Genomic DNA, 23989 nt, shown 5'->3' on the forward strand with positions numbered 1-23989 from the left:
AAACAAGCTTAAGCTTCATAGCTTATAAAAAGAGGGCTGCTATTTTGAATACCCATTCTTAAGTCTAAGTGAAAATTATTTATATTATTGTTGGTATTCTAGACTTAACTTTCAGAAACAAAATTATTTTCATACCAGCAAGAAATACTTGATGAAATCCAGCAGCTGGAATGCAGCTTCCAGAATAGCTCCCAAGTTACAATAACTGCCACCTCATTGTTCCAGACTCACCTGTTGCAGAATTATCAGTGATGGCAGTGACAGTACATAGCTCTAAAGATATTGAAGCTTGCTGTGCTCTTTTTGACAACCTCCCTGCTCCCCCACCCAAAATGCTAGATGCACTGAGTAGAAATATGTTTTTCTCAGCTACACAGAGTAGTAAATACACCAAATATCAGTGCAACTTATGGCAGAATATGATGTGATTGTATCCACGTATGGTGTTCTAGACACTTAGAGTACCTTGGGCAAACTATGATTCCTAAGGACGGTCCAACATCATTACACCAATTTGATTAAACCTTTCTCTTTTGAATTGTTCATTACTCTCTGTCTTTAGGAATATCTATCTGAAGAAAGAACTGAAACCATACACTTCTAGTGTCACAGTCAACAAAGAGGTATCTTCTTGAGAGTTTTTGGAGAAAAAAGTTTAGGCCAAATTTCTCATCTGCCTAGAAGAAAGGATGAAAACAAAACTATCTGTATTGGTTCTACCCAGGGGGAACAAAAAGAAGCTGCTTATTTTGTGTTATTGTCAGATATTTGCCAAACAACTTTGGCAATGTTGTCCCATTTTCTTACTGCCTTGCAAGGGAGATCAGCACGGACTTCACAACAATAGTTAATCTGATGTCCTGTTTGTCTCTGGGTTGCTACTGGACATACATACTCTGCAAGCCAAATACATCTTTGTTCACAGCAGTGCTATGGCATATACTAATTGGAGTCTCCAGGATATACTGCCATATCACTGCATTTCTCCTGCTCAGGTAGAGATATCCTTTGATGTCTCAAATCGTAAGAACTAAGGAGGATGTATGAGGGGAAGTTCCCAAATGTATTCTCTTCCTTTCATTGGCCAGTGTGCTTATTGGTATCTACCCGATACACCTATGAAGCCATCAATCCCATCATGCCTTGTATAACATATATTCAGAGTCCTGATAATATACATGGCCCTAACCATTGGCTTTTCCTGAAAAGATGCAGCAGAAGTCAGGCACCGTGCTAGTTCTTCTTCCTTCATAACAGTTTTACCACAAATTTATAATGAAGGATATGTAAGTCCTGCAAGTGACTTGTGACGGGCTGTATGTGGCTGTTGTCAGTACCTTCAGCAAGAGGTCAAAAACAAGTCTCCCTTTAAGTTAAACTGTGATCTTGTGGCTATAGCATTCTCCTGGGAAAAGGGAGTGGTTGGCTCAAACTTTGAGGCTAAGCAGGTATTGAAGGTGGGGTGAGGTGTTCATTGAAATATCAGTGTAATAGAATGGCAGCATAGTTCATCATAAAGAATGAAACAGCCATTTGATTTCATAGACAAAAATTAGGCAGTTGCTCCCTGAACTGTGAATCCAGGTCTGGGACAGATGGCCAACTACAGCCTTTTATTCGGAAACAGGAAGAAGGTTCTTTATCTAGAAGGTTTTTTCAGGAATCAGTTCTAGGTTCAAGGTTTGCATGTTACAGTTGTGTGGAACAGGAAAGAACCAACAGTAGCTTTGCACTTTATGCCACAAAAACTCTGTTTGGTAGTAAATTACAGTTTTGATTTTTTTTTTTTTTTAATAATTGGACCCATTCAAACAAGATGGATTTTTAATACAAATGAGTGCAAGACTGAAATAAGGAGTTGGGGATGTAGTGCTTAACAAATAAAGGGTGGTTTTGTATGTAAAGCAGTCACTGAAATGGGTCATTCATAAGGGCACTCATTTACAATGAACTTAAGGAAAGAGGCTATGGCAGAAAAAGCTATTATTTCTTTTCATCTTCAGTGTTTGTTGAAATGGCAACCCCACAAAGTCTTGTTTGTGAACTGTATTACAGTTATCTAGTATGGCCTTACTACAACAACTGATCCCTGTTTGTAGCTATTTTGAATCGAACAGTGCTCACTTTATTCTCGGAAGTAACACTAAATTTCTGTGGGCACTCTTTATTATGTCTTCACTTAGGGTAGATGTCAGAGCAGCGAGCAGGCGCACTAGGCTATAACATACGTATACCTGACTTACCTTTACCTTGATAACTGTGATGGCCAAACAGCAGCAGCAAGGAGCTCAGTGCGAAAGGATGGATGTGCTGTCTAAACATACCGTCGGAGCACTGCTGAACAGGTCCCAGTGAAGAGAAAGGTTGTTTGCCTTATCTGACCAGATTTTAATTAACTGTGACAAGTTTTGCAAAGAAATTCTTTTTCCGTGTGTGTGTTAAAATTCTTACCCTTTTCTGCTCCAGGCTCAGAGAATGATTTAGAAATTTTAATTGGAGCAATTAGAGTTATCTCAAAGAACACTTTTGTCCTGTTCCAAGGTTTTGCAACATAAATAAGACTCACTTTTAGAGAGAATTTTTGGTTTGCTGGAGTAGATAAATTCAGTAACTGGAACTCTTACTACCACCGTACTAGGGGACATCTTTCTGATGAATTAAAAAAAATTAAGTTTCTGCTTGTTCTGTTGCTGCTGCATTCTTTTGACCTTTTAGAAGAGGATAGCAGGGAGAAGTGATTTAAATCAAGATAATTTAAATAGTTACATCTTTATTAGAATCACTTGATTGGTCTAGAAGTAGTTTTAAAACATATAGAGCATTTGTAGATCAAAATTTGAGAAAATGGGCTATTGCAACTTGAGAGCATGCATAATTTATTCTTTATACATTTTGCTTTTTTAAATACCATTGTAGTTTGGAATGTCTTATAAGTCACTTTATAAAAGAATGGCAGGTAAAAATGTTCAAACACATATAAAATTATTTTTATCTTTCCTCAGTTTGGAGGTTGGTAGCTTGGTAGTCCTTAGAAAGTTGAAAGATCAGGGTGAAAAATAACATATTTGTTTCATGTCTTTCCAGACTACAAAGAAATCATAAACACCTTCTGATTCTTGTATAGCAAATTTCTGATTTTTATAAAATAATTTAATAATATGTGGGAATTAAGTGAATGGAAAAAAGCAGAACTGCAGTCATCTGTCAGGGTGTTTTCTCTGTACTATAGTTACGATCTCATCAAAGTGAAATAATCCATAAAATTTCAGTGGGTTTATTCATATGCTTTTTCTAGCGTTGGGGGCTAAAATTAGAGATTTAATTTTTTTTAACTCATTCCAAACAATTTTTTTTCTATATGAATGAGCTACTTAGTCTTCAAAGAGATTTTTTTTTTTTCTTTATTCACACAAGGCAAAATTTCTAACTATTTCATTTTAGCACCTCCATCCCCTTTAGGTGGGATTTTTAAAACTATGTGAAACTATTTAGAAATGTATAAATCTGGCTGGGGATTAGAGGTTTAAAATACATAAACTTTAATGTCTTTTGATGTTTTGTAATATTAGAAGAATTTCTTTGTCAATATATATTACATGATTTGCTTTGTTTACAAATTACAGCTTAGGTATACTTTCCTTGGAGATGTTAATATTATCCTGCACTTTTCTTCGGTAGAGATGAAATTTGTGGAATTTTGTTTCCGCAAGTGTGAAACTTTGCAGTAGAAGAAAAAAAAATTGAAATTACCATTAAAAAGCTGGAAGGTAATTTAAGTAGAAAATATATGCTTTTGCACCTTAAGTAAGAGGGAAGAAAGGAAAAATGAAGAACTAATAGCACATGTAAATAAAGTTCTACATGATTAAGATTTTAATATTTAGTTGACTTTTCTTTAGCTTTTGAATTCACACTTCTGCAGTCAGATTTCAACACAATGATTTGCTACTTAAAAGTAATAGGATGGTTTGAATTGGTCTCTCTCATCTTTATCTTGCTTTTACTCTAGTGCTGAAGTTTTTTGAGGGATTTTGCTTTTGTTTCTTGCTGATTGGAATATTGAGATGAACTGGAAGTTGTGTTTTAATTTTCACTTTAGATGATACCTTTGTTAACAAACTTAAGTGTCCTAGTTTCTCTAGCTAGGGGTAACTGAGCTTCAAAGCAACTGGCACCCTCCATTATCGATGTGTGTGCAATTTTCAGCACATCTATCAAAGTTATGCTCTTTATTAATACGATCAATTTATTTTTCAGGGAATTATGTTGATTGTGTTTGCAAATGCAGGAAATGACAAATGGAAAAATACAGAAATAATTTCTGAAGGAACTGCCATGATTATTGGTTCCAAACTTGTATAACTATATCTTTTTAGTAGCAAAACTCTGATAGTAATGAGATAAATTATACAGGACTCTTATTATACATTCTTTTTTCAGTTCCGTTTTATGTGTTGCTGAAATAGAAGTTAAAATTACTGGTATCAAGCACTTTCTGAAAAATACTCATAAAAATTCTGAAACTAAACAATTGTAATACTATCCAGTCACCTTCTGCTCCCAGTTAGTAAAGATACTTATATAAATGAGTCATGCAGGTTGAGGGGCTCTCCCAGAGGTCATTTCATACAACCTCCTGCTCAAATTGGCAATTTCAAGTGATGGGGATTCCACAGTCTCTCTGAGCATCTGGTCCAGTGTTTGGTTGCTCTCCTGGTAAAATATTTTCTGTATTAACAAGTCAGAATTTTCTGTACTGCAACTTTTGCCTGTTGCCTATCATCCTTCCACTGTGCACTTCTGAAAAGACTTTTGTCTCTGTCATCTCTCCAGCTTCCAATTAGATAGTTCAAGAGAGCATCAAGGTTCCCCCCAAGCCTTCTTTTCTTTTCAGCTGAACAAACGCAGTTCTCTCATCCTCTCCTCTTACATCGTATGTTCCAGCCCCAACCATCTTGGTGGCTGTCTGTTGGATTCTCTTCAGCTTTTCAAAGTCGTCTTTGTACAGGGGAGCCCAAAATTGGGCACGGTACTCTAGCAGTGGTCTCGCAAGAGCTGCATAGAGAGAAATAACTGCTTCCTGTCTCCTGGTAGTATGCTCTTGCTAATACAGCCCAAGATGCAGTTGGTTTTTTTTTTTTTGGCGGGTTTTTTTGTTTGTTTTTTTTTTTTACAGCAAGGGCACACTGCTTAATCCCAATTCATGTCTTCCCTGAATTTCATATAATCTGCAAACTTGCTGAGAGTGCCATCTATTCCATCATTCAGATCATTAATAAAGGCACTGAACAGTATCGGCCACAGTATCAGCCTCTGAGGGTTGTCAATAGTAAGCAGCTACCCATTGGACTTCATACTGCTGATCACCAGGCTTTGAGCCTGACAGTCCAACTAATTTTCCACCCACCTTGTTAACCACTTATCCAGTCTGTATCTCACCAATTTGGCTACAGGGATGTTTGGAGGCCACGTTGAAGGTCTTAAGACATGCAACACCCACTGTTCACCACTTATCCACACAGTCAGTTACTTCATTATAGAAGAAAATTAGGTTAGTCAGGTACGATTTGACCTTCTACACAATTATAGATCTATTTGATCTTATAGATCTATTAAATAATTTCTGAAATTAACAATGATAGTTAATACTGAACTGATGGCTGCTCGTGAAATTTTGGGTTGTAACATTTGCATTTCGTTGTAATTAATTGGAACAAGGTTGCTAAAATCTTTCAAAGATTTAGACATGAAAGATTGACAGAAAAGCCATCTGGGAAACTAAACTTTAAGTACAAAAGATATATTTTGTACATATATTTTTCTACTTAAATTAGCTTCCAACTTGTTAATGGTATTTTCAATTTTTTTTTCTTCTACTGCAAAGTTTCACACTTGTGGAAACAAAATTCCACAAATTTCATCTCTACTGAACTAAGTGCAAAAGGTATAACACTGCCTGAGTTATGTTAGGCCTGTACTACATGTTGGAGAATAAAACCAAATATTTTTTGGTTAACTAAAACTATCCAGTCCACTGAATGATGCAAAGATCCTGCACAGAACATCATATTTGATCATATAAAGACATGGGTAGACCAGCTAAGATTAAAAAAAGTTAGAATTACAGCTGTGTTTTTAATTGCACATATTTTTTTGTCAACTTTTTTTAAAAAATTCATGTATGAAAGAGCATATTTTTCTTATTCTCTGTGTGATATGTGCTGCCTGATTATGTAGGTTCTGCAGGAAATGGAAGGCATGTCCTTTTTTGCTTTGGAAAGTGGTTATCTTGTGGTGCTACTGAGAGAGAAAGTTGCTGTATTTTTAAGCAGACAGCCTACTCCACTATAAAAATGTCATTGCTTAAAAGTGCACCTCCACATTTCTTCCAAATCCCATGCAAAATCAGAGGCAGGAGTAACTGAGGGAATAACAATGAATGATGTGGCCTGGTTATGAAGGAAGAAAAGGTTCTGATTAAATTCCTCACTTCATTATTATGCACATGTGTATAATTTATTAATATTTTTAAGAAATAGTGCTGATACTGCTCAGTATTGAGGACTCCTTCAATTCTAAAGTATATTCTCTAACTTTCAATTATTTTGCCATTTCTTGGTCAAGGAAAAAACACAGAATTTGTCATTCTTTATGGTGCATTAAAATCACTTTATCACAGCTATTCTTTACGTATTCAGTGTTCTCAATACGTTTGATCAGCTGTTCTGTGTAATTATACTGACCAGAATATTACAGTATTGTTTCTCATAGGGGTACTGGGCTACCTTGCAGACCGACTTGGCAGATGTAATATGATGTACACCTTTAGTTTATATCTTTTTTTGAAGTAGATTTTTTTCTTTAAGAGGAAGATAGCTATTATTAATTAAAAATTGGTAGTGATGAAGTACTAACCCCAACTCTGGTTAAGGTGCCTGCACTGTTTAAAACTTAAGACTATTTCTAGCCTTCAGTTTCTAGTTATTGAATCTTAATGTTTTTTGGAAAGAACAACCCCTTTTGAATTATTGTTGCCTGTGAAGGTACTTTAAAGTTGTGATCAATTTGCACCATAGTTTTTGTTTTGATTTTTCTTTTCTAAAGACAAATTATGCTCCTGCAGTCATTCTTTGAATTCTCTGCAATATATCAATATTGGGTTTAAATTGTAGACACACAAAGTGGACATGGTATACCTGTAGCGGTAACAGTAGTGCCATACAGGTAATAAGGTGTCCCTCCGCGTAAAGCTTTTCTTGTTTATGTCAAAGAATTGTAGAAACTCTACTAGCTTGTAATAATAGGGTATTAAACATAAAACTTGGAACAGAAATTGGATAATAGAGTATTCTTCAATATTCTTGGCAATGTTGTGGTGATTATCTGGTGGCTAGGAGTTCCCACTGGCTAAACTGAAAAAGAAATACAGTGCATATTTTTAATAGTAATAATAATTAACAGTGAAAAGCATGCATGTTGCACATAACTTGGGAACAAGCAGCTTTTTTCCCCTTTTTGTTATCTTTTTTGAAATAAAGGAATCATTGAACATATAAAAACATTAAAAACATAAAACATATACGAACCACCTCTTGTTATTATAATTTAAGTTGCATTCACAGGTAGGAAGATGCTGAAGTTTACTAATCTGTTATGGAGCAATAAATATCAGTTACACGTGAAAGTTCTTCATCTGTGAAAGAAGAACAAAGGAATAATGCTTTATTACTTTATCAGAATGGGTAACTTGCAAGGAATGAAGGATTAGTTTTGTATTTTTCTGATCCTGATATGTGTGTGGCCCCATGCTTTTAATTATTGTGCAAAGTCCTGTTTTGAAGATGAAAATTAGTATTTTCATTCATCTATGTGGTGTGTGTCCACGATAGAATCTGAATACATCAGAGATATGATATATTAGTAATTCTCCATTCTGCCACTGAAAGATAAATACGTAACCTGCATTTCACAATTAAGGATACCTATGCACCGCCTTCCTTCAGCAGCCAGGCTTAAATCTGTATTCTAGGGAGGTTCAGTCTGCCTGTAGCCCTGTTTTCAGGCAATTTAGAATCGTAGGCATGTTGCCAAAATTAAGTCCTTACTATGCAGTCAAGAGGTGGGAGGTGTTGTTTTTCAGCAGGTTATGTCATCCAAATCACAGTGGAGTTACTTAAGACGATAGATGTAGGACATTTCCTTTGCTGAAGTGCAAAGCATCACTTCAGACAGTGGAGATACAGGCATTTCTAAAGAAAAATCTTGGAAGAATTTTCTATTTGAGAAAACGCTGTGCAATGTAAAAAGCAGACACTGCTGTGTCAGCATCCCTTTAGTGACATGCTGTTCTCCTACTGTGTATTCCATCTATTCCATTTCCATAGTAGTAGTTGCTTTTATGTTCTCAGGTCAGAGACCATGTCTCTGCACAAGTGGAAATTACCTAGTATGTAATTGCACTACTAAAATAAAAATAATACATTGTTCAAAATAGACTTTTGGAATAGTATTTTTTGACCTCCTTATCTTTTTTCTTCTCAGTTTCTAAAAGTTCACAAGAACTTGTTTTAATTTCTTTTCTATTATCAAGCTGTTTCATTTTATTCTACAGTAACAGTCCTTGGCTGGTTGCACAAATGATGTGACAGGAATAGCTAGATATATAATTTCTGCATTTAGCGAAAGCTTATGCAATTCAGAATAGGATACTTTTCACTCTTGGGTCTTTCTTCACCTTATTAAGCTTGAAGAATCATCTTCAGAATTATCCCTTTTTCCCATACATGAGTTTTGAAGTTAGGAAAAGCAACTTTTTTTTAATTCTGAAATTTGAGGGATTCAAACCCTCTTTTCTTCCCGTCCCATATAATATTTTTTTAAGTGGACATGAATTTGAGCATGCTGCCAAGATGTGACTGGGGTGTGTCTCATAGCCAAGCAGAGATTAGAGTAATTTGGTATTACAGCAATGTAGGACGTGTGCTACAATGAGCGTTCTCAAATACCACCTCACTTCACGTGCCACATGTGAATTTACAAAAAGGACAGTGTGTGTCTTAACCTCTCGGTTCCTGTCAGCATGGGAATAGCAGGAAAAGACTTGAGAATTCTGAGAAGAGACTGGAGGATGTGGGGCATGTATGAGCCTCTCCAGAGGGATAGTCAGAATCGTAGAATCGTAGAATAGTTTGGGTTGGAAGGAACCTCTAAAGGTTGTCTAGTCCAACCCCCCTGCCGTGGGCAGGGACATCTTCAACTAGATCAGGTTGCTCAGAGCTCCGTCCAACCTGACCTTGAAGATTTCCAGGGATGGGGCATCCATCACCTCTCTGGGCAACCTGTGCCAGTGTTTCACCACCCTCAGTGTAAAAAATTTCTTCCTTATATCTAGTCTAAATCTACCCCCCTTTAGTTGAAAGCCATTCCTCCTTGTCCTGTCACAACAGGCCCTGCTAAAAAGTTTGCCACTGTCTTTTTTATAAGCCCCCTTTAAGTACTGATAGGCTGCAATAAGGTCTCCCCGAAACCTTCTCTTCTCTAGGCTGAACAACCCCAACTCTCTCAGCCCTTCTTCATAGGAGAGGTGTTCCATCCCCCTGAGCATTTTTGTGGCCCTCTTCTGGACCCGCTCCAACAGGTCCATGTCTTTCTTATGCTGAGGGCTCCAGAGCTGGATGCAGTACTCCAGGTGGGGTCTCACCAAAGCAGAGTAGAGGAGTCATGTTTCTTTCTTAGTCAGATTTTTGTGTACTTGTACAAGCAGTGCTGTTCACTTCAGCCAAATAGATACAGGCCTGCTGTTCCAGAGCAGTAAAGTATCTGGATGCCTCTCCAGCAATATGCTGCTTGGTGAATGCATGAATGGACTGCCCAGTGTCCACTTTTCAAACTTCAGATATGGATATTTTTCAGGAGGAAGCCACTCCTATCACTTGAGTTGTACAAAAGCATCCTTTGAAATTTTCTGAAGGGTCCAGTCTAGCTACAGAGTCATACATGCTAAGATCTTGAAAAGGTGTCTGTAACAATATTGTGCTGGTGGCAAGACAGAAACTCGCTCTATCCAGAGCTCATGAGAAGGACTGACAGCCACAATATCTTGGAATTATGGTGCAATTCTTGAATCAACACATTAAAGCCTGCTGAGATGGAAACAGGGAAATATATACTACAGCTACCTTAAGGCAGGCAGCTGAGATCATACCCTATGGAGGAAGACCAAGGACACTGAAGAAGAGTCATGTTTTTCATGACAGGTACTGGTAAGAGCACTGAGAAACATGTGGAGAGTGTTGGATCTGCTCCCCGTCATATTTCTAAATGCTCAGGCTGGTCTTGAGTGTTAGAAGCTCATCATAGCTTCCTTTTATTAAGGCAACATGTAGCACTATGATTTTTGTCTCTGATCCCTGATTGAGGGTAGTAAGATGAGCTCCGAGTTTCTTATGGGCAGAGTATGTGGCAGATTGTCCTATGCTTAGTTGAAATGACATTTTTAAAGCAAATTCAACCTCATGATGAGCTTCTTTTCTAACATTATGTATAGCAGCATAACCAAATGAATCTCTAAAATATTGCCTCTGAAGAGGTGGCGACTGGCATGGTAAGTAGTGGAGACAGACTGGAAAAGTAGTTTCATTGATGTGTCTCAAGAAAAATGCTGAGGATGGAGTAGGTAATAAAAGTGACATGAGGATGTTGGTCCAACTTGTACTGATGATATCTGTATGCTGACAGCTTCTTCTTTCTTCTGTGTGTGGGCGTAGGAAACAGTAGAAAAAAGTTCAGTTGTTGGCCTGACTACTGTCTGCTTCGAAAAAGCTTACAGCTCTGCTAAGGAGATGATCCTAGGGAGAATGCCTGCAGTCTTCAGATGGCCCAATGATCAACCCCCTGGAATGAGCATCTTGGTGTGGTGTGTTCCCCTCCTTAGATTTAACATCAGCATATTCAAGATAAAGTGGCTGCCTCATTGATTTAAACCTGTTGAATACGTAGAAGCCATATCTGTTGAACTGTAGACAAAAAGAAGCATGCTCCTAACCCTGTAGGCAGATGGAAAATTGAAGGGTGCTAGAGACCAACTGTGGAAGGCTGGTGATGAGAAATTACTGATTATGCTGTGCTTCAGACGTCAGTTGAGAATAGCAGAGCGGAATGCATGCTGCCCTTTCTTTGGGCATGTACATTACGGGCAGATAGAGGACATCTTGGGCCAAAAGAAAAGTCTGGCTAGACTGTTTAGATTTGAGTAAATCCATTATGTGAATGCAGGTACAGGTAAGAAGAAGAACAATAACAGTATTGCTCCACTCCGGTCTATACGGTGTCAGTGATACATGACCAGAGGCTTTCAAGTTATCTGTTGACTATGGGAGAAACAAATATATTTAGTGGGGTTTTCTGGTTTATTTTTTCCGGAGGTATTTTTTTCAGAAAATACCACCCTACTCTGCGAACATACTTGTGAAAATAGCTTCTCAGGAAATACACAAGTACAGTATTTAAAGATAGACAGACCTTCTACTGGATTTTCTTGTTATAACCATTCACAGGCATCAACTTATGCAAATGGCCTCGTGCCAAACTTATGCAAAATTCTTCTTGTGGCCCTTGTCATATCACTACACATTTCTATCTTGCTCACTTCACAGATATGTAAGAACATTTAACAATCTTACAAGATAAGTAGTGTTTTCAGTATTTTGAAAAGCACTGTACAACTCTACCTTTCTCATTCAAATAATTAATCATGTGGAGCAAGGTGCATGTATGACTACCATACAAAGTGTTCTCTTCACCATGTCTATTGAAAATACCAGTTTGTGGATGGCTTTTTGGATTTGTCTTCTAGGTGTTTGACGGGAGTGGGTGGCTAAACTGTGTGTGGACCTATACAATTTGTTGTTAGGTTAACTGATATCACAGTTCATACTCTATGGGCACCAAAGTATTTTTATGTCATATAATATTAACATTCTAACAGTATTCACATTCCTATATTTAACATTAGTGTGTAGTGTAAGGACAATACTATTTTAAGACAAATAATGAAAAAGTGGACTAGATACTATATTGTTTCTCCTGTATTCCCACTTGTTGCTTTGAAACCCCTAACTACTTTATACGGTAGAACAAGTTGTTTCCATTTTCTATCATTTTATTCCTTAGCAAGCAGTCTGAAGCATGCTAGTTCTGTGAATTCACATCAACGGAAATATCATATAGACTTTTGTGTCCTCTTGTCTGCGTACTCTGAGCTTCTAGAGCAATGTGCTATCCAGTCATGTACTTTCAGCTACATTCAAGGCTCCGTGGAGAAAGATCATGCGTGATTAAATGTTGCTACTCTGGGGTAAAAAAGTTGGGAAAAGAGAGTTATCAACACAGCTGCACCCTATAGCTTCTTGAAACAGAAACCACAGTTGTTACTGTTTTCAGTAAGCATCTAGTCAAATAAATTACGTGTATGTCTTCCTTGAGAAACTAGTAATAGTTTAGATTAGTTTAACAGGCAGATGATAGGGGTTTTTAATAGACTCAGCTGTCACTTCAACAGTTTATTTTGAGTAAGTAGGTAGTCAAAGATGTGTGCCTTTTTAACTGAGGCTGTGATTCCGTTGAATGAACTTTCGCCTATCCTTTCTTTTGATATGGGAAATGATAAAACAAAATGTATGAACTGATAACATCAGAAAGCAGTATCGAATTATGCTATGTATTAGAAAGAGAAACTTCTAGTATTTTGTTTGTATTTGGTAAGTGGGACAAAATGCCATTAGGCTACTAACTCTTGCTTTCTTTTCTGCTGGTACAGGAGATCCATCGTCGATTTGAAAATGCTCCTGACACAGCCAAGACAAAGGCTCTGCAAACTGTTATTGAGATGAAGGTAAATGATTGCATATAGGCAGCAGTAGAGATTGGTCTCTGGAAAATGGGTGTTCATATGAAAGGTGACTCTACCAAATACCATATACTTCTGTCAGTCTTCTAATTTAAAATAAGTATATTTATTTTATACTGGTTTTTTATCTATTTTATTTGTTATCATTGATCAGTGAAGAGACAGAGCTGCTTCATGGCACAATAGAAACCTGCCTTCTGTCTGCCTGCGACAGCATATACAGGTTTCTTTCAGTTAACCAAGAGTCCATTGTATTACAAGGATGGGAATGATGGATTAGTAGGTTTTTATGATGATGTGGGTTATTTTCTTTTTATAGATCAACATTTGAAATACTGCTTTGTATTCTGTGTGTCAACAAAGTTAGCAATTTGCAAACTCAAAACCCACTTAAGGAATGGGTCGTATAGCTAGAAAGATGTCTGTATGTCATCGTAAACCTAACTTTTCTAGATGAATTTGTGATTGAATTCTTAAACCATTAACTCAAGTATCTAATGGAACAATGGCAATTTGCCAAGAGCTCAGGAGGCACAAGTGGAGTGTATGGTCTACACAGCTTTATGCAATCATAATTCATATTGTATGGTCCATAAAGTACATCAGACAGGGTTTGGACAAATACAGTTAAAAAATTGGAAACTGTCTTTACAAACTATTCTATTCCATTTTTGTATCCTCCCTTTCTCCCTCCTTCTTTATCTGTGCCTTTTTCTTTTATTTTCCTTCTTTTTCTCCCTTCCAACTCTTCCATTCCATCTCAATGTTTTCCATAGTCATTTCCCATCTTTCTACTCTGGAGCCTTTCATTTACTGTCTTTCTTTTATTAGTCATCTTTGTGGTCCATAGTAATGAAAACTAATTGACCATCTGGCAACAATAAGCTGTCTTTACTATTAACAGAGAAACACCGGTATTTCTGGGAAATGATGTGAGCGCTGAAACTAAATACTGTTGTAAATCACAACATATCACTTCACCTTACTACCTCTAATTTTTGTTGCAAAAGTCCGCTTTACCCATTTTAACTTAAGCATTAAAAATTAAGCAGGAGATCCAACTAGTTCTTCATAATGGTCCTTTAGAAAAATCTTACCTCATGAATGAAAACCTATATGTGAAAATCTTTCATGCTTTTTTTCAGCTGTGCTTTGATTATCAGACAAAAAAGAAATTATGAAGGATTGGTCTATGAAAGAATGGAGGATAGTTTCAAATCCTACCTGTATTTCAGGAAGACGAAATATTTTGGAGAAATGAAATAAAAAAACCCAGACTGCTTTAAGAGATTACAATTCATAAATACGTATCCATGTTCATGAGTATGCATGAAGCTCTGTGTGCTATATGAATCTGTTCTTGCTGTTCCTAACACATAAGACTTCTAAAGAAACAGTAAACCAAGTAGATTGACAACCTCTGATCGTCCTGTAGAACTGTGAGGATAATGGTAGATTGACTTTTTATTTTTCCAGATGTATATTTTTTAACCATCAAAATGTTTTATATGTTTGTATATATGAGCCAGAATACTTGAAGGATCCTCTACTGCTTTATCCACTCAAAACTAGATTGTCCACTCAAAACTAGGTTGTTGCATCTTTTCCTTGCTTATGGTGCTTTTTAAGTCCTCCATTTGTGACCCCACTTAAATTACCGGTAGCACAAACCCATTTTTTTTGCCATTCTTGCAGTCACATTTTGCTGTTCATTCAATTAGAATTAAATTTCTCTGCTTTATGCTGGCTTTGAATTACAAGGCAACCTTTTTTCATGTTCCTTTATTTATCCATCATATACTGTGTCCCTGCCCCTAGCCATGTTTTCTTTCAGTACTAAACTCTTTTTTTCCTTGAAAGGTATAAAAAATTGAAAAATGAGTACTTGAGCACTCGGCCAGATGCTATGTAAAGAGGTGTAGACTGATTTCTGTAGGAACTTCAGGAGTAAATTTCAAGGGCAGGTACATGGCCAACAAAGTATTTCCTTTTTTTGACTCCTATGGTATGTTAACAAATCATCTAACTGTGTATCTTTATCTGTCTCTTCTAATTGTTTTCAGGATTCAAAAATTTCTTCCATGGAGCGTGGTCTCCGGGATTTGGAAGAGGAGATTCAGATGTTGAAGTCAAATGGAGCTCTGAGCACAGAGGAACGTGAAGAGGAAATGAAGCAAATGGAGGTGTACCGTAGTCATTCCAAATTCATGAAAAATAAGGTATTGAGAAAACAAGTGACAGTTGTAAGATAAACTGAGCTTAGTGAACAGATGAGAGAAATTTTCATGCTTCAGTAAGGAGTTACGGTTTGGGTTCCCATTCAAATGCTGGGAAACATAATTTATTTGTATTCTGCCATGAAACCACTAAAATAACTTAAAAATATTTAAGAGAATTTTAAATTCAAATTTGAAAATATTATAATAGTGGTTCAGTAAGGTCAATGGCCCAAATTCTGCTTTTACTGTCACACCTGTCTTTTATTTCAGAAGCATTTTGTGTTTATCTTTAGACCATTGCTAATCCATTTATAGTTTTAGGTTTTATTTGGTCTAGAGTCTTTTCAAATGTAATCTATGGAAAAAAGAGTGTTTCTTGTACTGTGGTACTATAACTAGTAGGTCTTTTTATTATGTAAAGGCTGAAAAGAGCATGAACTGTCACTATAATGGCTTTCCATTACACTCTCCTTCCAGTAGTGGAGTCAGAATGAGAGTAGATTCTACAATAGTGGTGGTGCCAACATTAATTTATGCTGTTGGGAATACAGGACAAATACAGCAGTGAGACATGTTGGTCCTCGGGTATAAAGATGGGCATTGACTACTGAATTGTCTGTAGCCAAAAGTCAATTCATTCTTTGTTTCTCCCAAAGAAGTGTTTCTCAGTCTTTTAGCAGGCCCTAACATTTTCTTATGAAGATTCAGGCCACCTTGTACAGTAAATTTAAGTATATTGTGAGCAGTCCTGCTTTTCTTAGTTAGATTTTGCGTATTCCCTGCAAGCAGTGTACAAATTCCTGGAACAGAGGTTGAAAATTACTCTACTAGGTCCCGAACAATTGTAACCTACTGCATTTGTCCTGCTTGAAATTATTTGTCGAAAAATGAATGCTGCAGAAAGTTTCTTGGAAAAGTGTTACTTGCCCTAAAGTAGAAACATGTAATAAGTATGTGTTTCTTCCACTTCCCTCACACCAGCTCACTGATTTACCTCAAGATAACCACATCTATTCTGTTATACTTTCGCCCTTTATCCCACTGACTTGCTTCTAGGAATTGAAGGACACCCCCTTCAAATTAGGAACGGAGAGACTATTTTAGCACCTCTTCCTTCCATCCTTTCTTTCTTCTTTCCTTCTTCCCTTGTTAGCAACTCTTCAATTTCCCCTGCTCCTCTCCCTCTGTGGGCCTACAGATGTGTTCAGCTACTCAGTTTCTGGATCTCTTCCGTCTACTGTGTCTGCTCATTTATTTTCCTGCAGAAAATTTGCTCCTTTTTGATAACTATTCACTCATGACTCGTAACCAGCTCCAATCTTAGTACCTTGCTGCCCTACCTTGTTTTGTAATTGCACAACATTTATTTTTCCAGTGTTGTATTGTATTGTATAGTCATCTGTGGCTGTATCTTGACAATTACCTTTTTTTCTCTTAAGCTGAAAAATGTCCCTTTTCCTGTCCGAATTTCCTCATGAATTCCAGTTTCAAAACTGTTGGGTGAAGTGCCCCATACTTGATATATATGAACATAACCATAACTATGCATCTTTGTTTCATAATCAAATTCTTGTCTGGCAGCCTATATGAAATTACAGAGACATTAAACTTTTGAGAAGACTTAACGAAGAATGGAAGAGAAAATGAGTGACCAACGTTGATCCTTCTGTTCAGTTCTTTGTCACTTTTAGTTACTTGGGTTAAAACAGGCTAACTAGAAGCTGACAAATGATAAATATTTAAAAGCATAACAATGTCGTGACAGGTAGAGCAACTGAAGGAAGAGCTAAGTGCCAAAGAGGCTCAAGGGGAGGACCTGAAAAAGAGAGTGGCTGGTCTCCAGGCCGAGGTCTCTGCAGTAAGACTTATCTTTTGTGTGCAGTGGCCGTTCACTGGGGCTTGCTAGCTCTCTGGCGTTCGGGGTAGCTTTTCTTCTCTTACCTTCTTTATGACTTGATTATAACAGTAGAACTAACAGCCTGCTCAGCCTTGTAGCTGCCTTTTTGTTCACATGGTTTTGGTGTCCATAACATCACTCTTCAACTGAACATCTATATTTGTTTTGTTACTGGTTTTTTTAATGGTATGAGCTGTTTTAGCAGTAACTTTTTCTTCTCTATTGAAGCAGATTTTCAAAAGTATTCAGCACCCATTTCGGGGCAGACTTTCAAAGAGATTTGCTTTCCCTAGTAGAACAAAAATAATTTGAGAACATGTGCTGAACTCTCTTAACATTGTTTCACAAAAAATAACAAAGGCTGGATGCTGAATGCTTTTTAAAACCGATTGTTTAATTTTAACAGCATGAATTTAGGTTATTCCTTTGCTGTGAAATTAGTGCATTTGCTGAGTGATCATAGTGTCTCACCGAGAAGAGAGATGTAAGCACTTAATGCTGCCTTAACTTCCCATGCAACTTGGAATGGTACGCACTGCATTCTTCCTAAAGAGCTTTAGCATGTTGGCAGTATGGGCTTACAGCTCTGAAACGGGGATTTCCAGAGAGAATGATCTTAGGGTGCTACTTGGCAATGTTAATGTAAAGAAATGTGGTTGTGTTTAGATGAGAGCATTTCACCAAAACACGAGTATTTAGGGTACACATCGCTTCTGAGATGACTCCAAAAAGAATTTATCTTTTCAAAGAAAGACGAAACTGGTTTGCGAAAGTTTTACTATAATTCAGGCTAGCAACAAGTTCAAAAAGTTTGTGTCATCTGAAATTTTTAAGGAGACTTTTTTGTTTAGATACTCCAGAAAACATAACTTAGCAGTATATAGTTCATATCTTCCCAGCTATTCTGCTGTGCCTAGCAGTATTGTGCAACTGGTTGTATTGGCCAGTAGCTGACAGCAGAAATAGTGCTGCTAACATCAATACTTTTGTATCTAATTTAGGTAGGTGGTGAAATCATTCTGTGGACATGCTTGCTTTTGATAAAAAATATGAAAAAAACAACCTAGTATGTTTGAATTAAGTGAACAATAAACTATTGAATAGTTCTATAAATTAAATTATTTTTATAGTCCTTCCCATTATTCCATTTTAAAAAATTAGTTTGTGTGAGGTTTTTTGAGATACGTGTCCTCCTTCTTCTGCTCCCCTTCTTCCTCATCTCCTCACGTACGCTGTTTCATATTGGAACACAGGAGTCCTTGATGATATCCTTTGATGCTATTTCAATACTCTTCAGTAAAGAGTTTTCTTTCTTTAATTGCCCATTACTGAAATAGTGTTGTCAAGATAAAACCACATTTACCCAAGCTTTTCCTCTCAGTTATTTCTACTAGTACGTGCATTTATTCTAACAAAAAAAAAATTATAGCTTATATCAATTTAATTTTGTTCTTGACACATTCCCAAAAATGGAAGATGACCTGGACATTTTTTTTAGTTTGTGATGTCCTGTAATTTCTGTTTTGAAGCATGGAACAACATACTTTGGGGATTGAGGGATTTTTTTTTTTTAATGTCACAAACAAAATTCTTCAAGTTAAAAAAGGGAAAACTATTTAGTTTTTAGAGATATGTCCACCTCTGCTATATAATATGTAAAAGTAAAACATTGTTATTTTATTCTGTGAGATGTATTGGAGGCAAACCAGAAAGTTGGTTATAAACTTGGACATAAGTCTACCTTTAGACTTCCCTGTCCTCTTTAATTAAAAAAATTTTTTTTTTTCTTCAGTTTTACATGAAAATTGTCCTGGGTGATGATTGCACTCAGAATGAGATTTAATCTCATTTCAATGCTTTACTTTTAAAATTTCTTACTGTTTGTCTTTTTAAATGATAATCCTACCTACATTTGTTAAAATAAATTGGCATTTCCATACTGATTTAATTCACTAAATTAATCTAGGAAATTGCTCTCAACAAAGTGCAATTCCAAAAACAGTTTTCACGTCATTTTGATGTATATTTGCATCTGCTTTAAGAAGCTTCCATAAGCTAAAAAGGTAATTCTTAGAAGATTGAAATGCTGGTTTCATAAATAGTGGGAAAAGTAAAGGTATCTTTACATACTCTGTAAGCATGAGGCTGGATTGAGGGATGGAAACTCACTGGTTTGACGTTTCAAAGCAAACATCATGCTTCTGAGAGAGACCTGTAGGTGTATCATCTTCTGATACTACAGGCTAACATTCTCATTACAGTTCTGCTTCATCTTCATTAAAAACTTATCCCTGCTAAGTAACTGGTTTTGGTCAGTCCTTTGAAGGATGACTAAGAACAGACTGACTCTGTTAAAAAGAATTTCTCTTGAAAAATCGATGCTATTGCTCCCCTCTCTTTTTCCTTGTATCTTTTGCTCATGACACAAATTTTTGCTGGCCTTCCATTCAAGATAACTTATCCGTGGGATAAGTTTAGAGTATCATACTGTTTGTTGGTAGTTATGTGAATTTATAGTTGTTTTTGTAAGGATGGTGTAAATTATTTTTTCCTTTGCCCATCTTGTCTTTCTTTTTCAGATTGGTCAGGTGAAACAGGAGCTGTCACGCAAAGACACTGAGTTACTGGCCTTGCAGACAAAGCTGGAGACCCTCACAAATCAGTTCTCTGACAGCAAGCAACATATTGAAGTTCTGAAAGAGTCTCTTACAGCTAAAGAACAAAGAGCTGCTATCCTGCAGACAGAGGTGAAATGGGCAATTCTGTACTTACTGACTTTTCATAGTGAAAGACATAAAAAGCGTTATTTCTTTTCTTCTTGCTTAGGTTATACAATCCCATAGTCATTCAGTACTGCTTATTCTGAGCACATTGTATCTTTGATTATATGTTTGATTCTCTAGACCATGGGATTGATCGTAAAGACAAATATGTGTGTATAAGTGCACGCATATTCCTGTGGATGAATATACACTTGTACAACATGCTCCGCTAACATGCAGTCACTAATATTATTTTTCCTAGGCACAGATAAATTGGAAGTTGCAATGCCTAAGCTGGGGGGATTTATTTTCAATGACCTTGTAGCTAAAAGAGAGCAGAGAAAGGGAAGAGTGTTCCGGTAGTATACAACTTGCTGAGGCTTCACTGCTGCGGTCAGCATGTATGGGAACTCTTGCATGTAAGCCTGTGCTTACACCTGAAATACAGGCTTTTATGTTTTATGATGTATATTCCAAGATAAAGGAAAAATATTTTCAAAGCTGTGTTTCAATAACAAATGCTTAATAAATTCCCATATTAGGTAAGACACAAGTATATATCTGAACATCAAATGGATAATAAGTATAGCATAAATTTATGCTGCTTCTGGACGTTCCTGAAGAAAAAGCATGAAATGTTGTGTGAAGACAGCATTTCAATCCCTTGGCTTGGAAAATTGTAGTGTTAGTGGAAGTCCAAAAGGTGGCGGTCATGCATCAAAAAATATTTGTGTTGTTACAGCTAAAACAGTAAAAAGCCAAAGGAGCTATGAAATAGGCATGCAGAAAATTTGTGGGTAACACTGGTAGAAAGATTCCATATTACAAAAGTGTAAGAGCATTTATTTGAACTTTTTACCCTCATGTAGCGTTCCTTTAGCTATTTTCAGTGAATCTATGGGTGCACATGGCCTTGTCCACATGCAGAAATCAAGTTACGTAGTAAATATCTTTTGATGTTCTAAGATGGCTTTTCCGATTGTTCTCAGATTTATGTAGAAGTTGAAATCGCAGAATCAGTTTCCTTTAAAGCAGTAGTGTTGTAGACGTGACAGTGAAAGACTGTGAATGACAGAAGTCTTGCAGGGAGCGAGAATATCTTTAGTTATTAGACTTAACTGACACAGATATGGAAGGAAATTCAGATAGGGCCCACAAGTTTATCCAGATCTGAAATAAAGTCAGCAATTTTAAAGTTTAAGTACAAGTTGAAAATGATAGCTCTGTGTTAAACTTGATTGTATTAACAGATAATTTCAGATGGGTAAATAGTTTGAAGTGACTGAACAGGGAGGAGATAGCAGATGGAGAGGTGTTAGGCTTCTCTGGAACAAAAAGAGAAAGGTATGCACTCAAAATCCTATCTTTTTTTAACAAAAATGCAGTTAAAAACTTGCCTTCCTAGTTTCCTGTTGAAGAGAAAGAAAATGGGTTAAGTGACCAATTTTAGTTGTGACTTAATTCTACAAGCTAGAAACCTTAATTTTGAATTTCTACTTTTATTTTATATTGATACTTTTGGATTATTCACTTGAGACAAGGTTCATTTGCATTAGTTGGTATAACTGTGAAAGTGTGCTAGTTTACAATCATAAACTTGTTAAATTTGTTCATTCTTTTTTGGTAGTCAGGTATGTACCCTAGATTCGTACATGTTTATTTTTTTAAAATATTTACATTTCAAAATGTCACTGGAAGTAGGTATTAGGTAAATAAACATTTTAAAATGTAAATTGCAGATTTTGATCCACTACAGTGATCAAAAATGATATAGATATATTAAATCACTGTGCAGTATTGTGACAAACCTACAAAGCTGGAAACACATTTCTCTTCTTTTAAATAATAAAAAGCAGTACTTTTCTGCCCAGGAGAGATGAAGTTCTTGAAAGAATGGACTTTGTTAACAAGTTAAAAACTTCAGTAGATGGCCATAGTTTCAACTGTTATGGTAGGTAAACATATTTATTCAAATAAAATGGAAGTAATTTAAACAAAATATTTAAAAACAAAAGGACTTGGTTATATACCATTGATAGGTACTCTTGATAGTTATTCAGAACGTTTTGATTTTATTTTAGCTGAAGGCCAAAGGAGTTTTTTTAATATAGAAAGTTACTCTACTCTCTAACTTGTAATATTACTAAATAATCATTGAGAATATTTGTTCTTCCCTGGGTTCTTCCAAATGAGATTATCATATAGCACCACAATACAAAACCAAATCTGATTCCTCCTCTGAAACGTGCAAACTCTTTTTTTGCTAAAAACATGGGTGAAAGGCGGGGGGGGGGGGGGGGGGGGGGGGGAGGATTTTTCTACTTACTGCTTTTAGTTAATCACATAGTTTGCTTCTAGATATCGTAAGTGAAACTGCAGTAACAGTGAAAGATGATTTTCTGCCTGTCTATCAGTAAGGAGTTGCTGTGGAGCTAAAACATTAAAGATACTGTTTTAGAATGATGTTTTTATGATAGATTTATTGGATTCAATACAGTCTAGCATGTTCTCCACAGTAAGATGTAGCAATCTGGTATGGATTTAACACATATGAAGTGTTGTTGATTATGAGGCTATCCCGTTGTGTCAGAGTAGATATTTAGAATGATCTATTTATGTTCCTGAGAACTTTTATGTAATTCCAAGAAGATATTTATACTTTTTGAAAGATAATCACATCTTTTTCATCCTTGCTGATGTTCTTGACAGAAAGCTTAACAATTAAATCATCATACACAGTTACCTTTCTTCTGTCTTCACAAGTGATCCTCTGAAGTGTAAGACTGAAGCACGTTGATAAAACACAGCATTGAGATGTTTGTCACTGCATCCTGTCATGTATTTGTGGGTTTTTTGAAGGGAAAGGTATCTTTCTATACAAGAGTTTTCACTGGGAATAGGGTAGGAATGTGAGATCCTGCCTGGCCTCACTTGTTGACAACACTGGTCAATGTTAGAACATAACTAGCTTCTCTCTGTACACCTCAAGAGAGTTATGAGGAGGGAGAGAGGTGCATTTTCTGTCACATATTGGCAGACATGTTCATAGGGGATTGATATTTTAAAGTCATATTTAAAGAAACATTTTGAGGCAAAAGAACATACCTCAATAAGCCTCTGCCTTTTAGTCTTCTGTTAAAGAAAACTGCAGGTAGGTGGGGAAAAGACGTTGCTATAATATCTCAAAAATGGATTTGCCACCTGCCACACTAGAACTACAAAGAACAGTGAGCTGTTTGTGGGGTGTTTATTTTGAGGGCTATTGGGTGGAGAGGATATTGTGGTTAACTTTTCAATTTGTGAAGGAATCTTTAAAAATAGCTCTAAAAATGTATGATCTCGTTGTAAACAAAACAAAAAACAAATCAATATTTATTTTGGAATTAAGACTTCATCCATATAAAGTTTGTGTTTTGCCCAGTGAGCCCTTCAGCTTAGGTCAGTGCCAGAAGGTATGTGTCTTCAATGAGAGGTTAAGTTAATCAGGGAGAACGTTCCCCTTTATTTTTGTATACTGCCCCAGCTGGTATGGTTCTGTAATTGGTCTGTTCCATATGGTAAACTCAGATTAATATTCAGTAGAAAAATGAATCCAGTCCTCTAGAAGTATTTTATTTGCTCTGAATGTCTGAAATTCTCTAAGGGTTTCTTTATTGGGGCTTATACTGGCATTTTGAAACTATAGTAGATTCTCTCAAATCAGAGACAGTTAGACAGTGGATCACGTTTAGTGAGGAATGTGCGAATGGGAGCTGTGTGTCACTAGCAAGACTTGTTAGCACCAGCTACATTAAGACCTATGCTGATACCTGCAAGCATTAAGCTCAGCTCACAGAACTGAGTTCACTGTGTTTAGGTATTTAATACCATGTGCTAGAGATTGTGGAATAACAGTTGAACTGATTTCTGACCTGAGCAGGCCCTGGAAGCAGTACATCTGTCCCGCATTGAATTTATAACCCTAGCAAGAACCAAACAGGCTCTGCACAAAGCCAGGTGTGTGCGCCTCTGCTCCATGGCGTAGTCATGTAATCTAAGTTGTCTAGATAGCTGGGAGCTGTATGTTCATAAAGAATTCATTCTCAATTCTTCTACAAGACCGTACTGGATATTGCTGCAATTTGTATAGGAAGGTGAAGAGTCAACTCTAACGTAATTAATAAGAAAGATCAATGTCAAAAATAGAGAATTAAGTCTTGTGAAC

General features: G+C 36.5%; 1 protein-coding gene across 10 annotated transcripts in view; it reads left to right on the top strand.

The window, feature by feature from the left end:
* ERC1 (ELKS/RAB6-interacting/CAST family member 1) overlaps window positions 1–23989 on the top strand; it is a 309608-nt gene that overhangs the window by 69319 nt on the left and 216300 nt on the right. For 5 of the 10 annotated variants that reach the window (XM_076341250.1, XM_076341288.1, XM_076341261.1 and 2 more), the window contains exons 4-7: window positions 12818–12892; window positions 14971–15126; window positions 16892–16975; window positions 19603–19770. In XM_076341250.1, coding sequence (XP_076197365.1) covers window positions 12818–12892; window positions 14971–15126; window positions 16892–16975; window positions 19603–19770 — 483 coding nt within the window. The remainder of the gene's footprint in view (window positions 1–12817; window positions 12893–14970; window positions 15127–16891; window positions 16976–19602; window positions 19771–23989) is intronic. The other 5 variants (XM_076341269.1, XM_076341278.1, XM_076341295.1 and 2 more) reach the window with 1 other exon arrangement.

This window comes from Aptenodytes patagonicus, chromosome 1 (assembly GCF_965638725.1).
Source record: "Aptenodytes patagonicus chromosome 1, bAptPat1.pri.cur, whole genome shotgun sequence".
Lineage (NCBI taxonomy): Eukaryota > Metazoa > Chordata > Aves > Sphenisciformes > Spheniscidae > Aptenodytes > Aptenodytes patagonicus.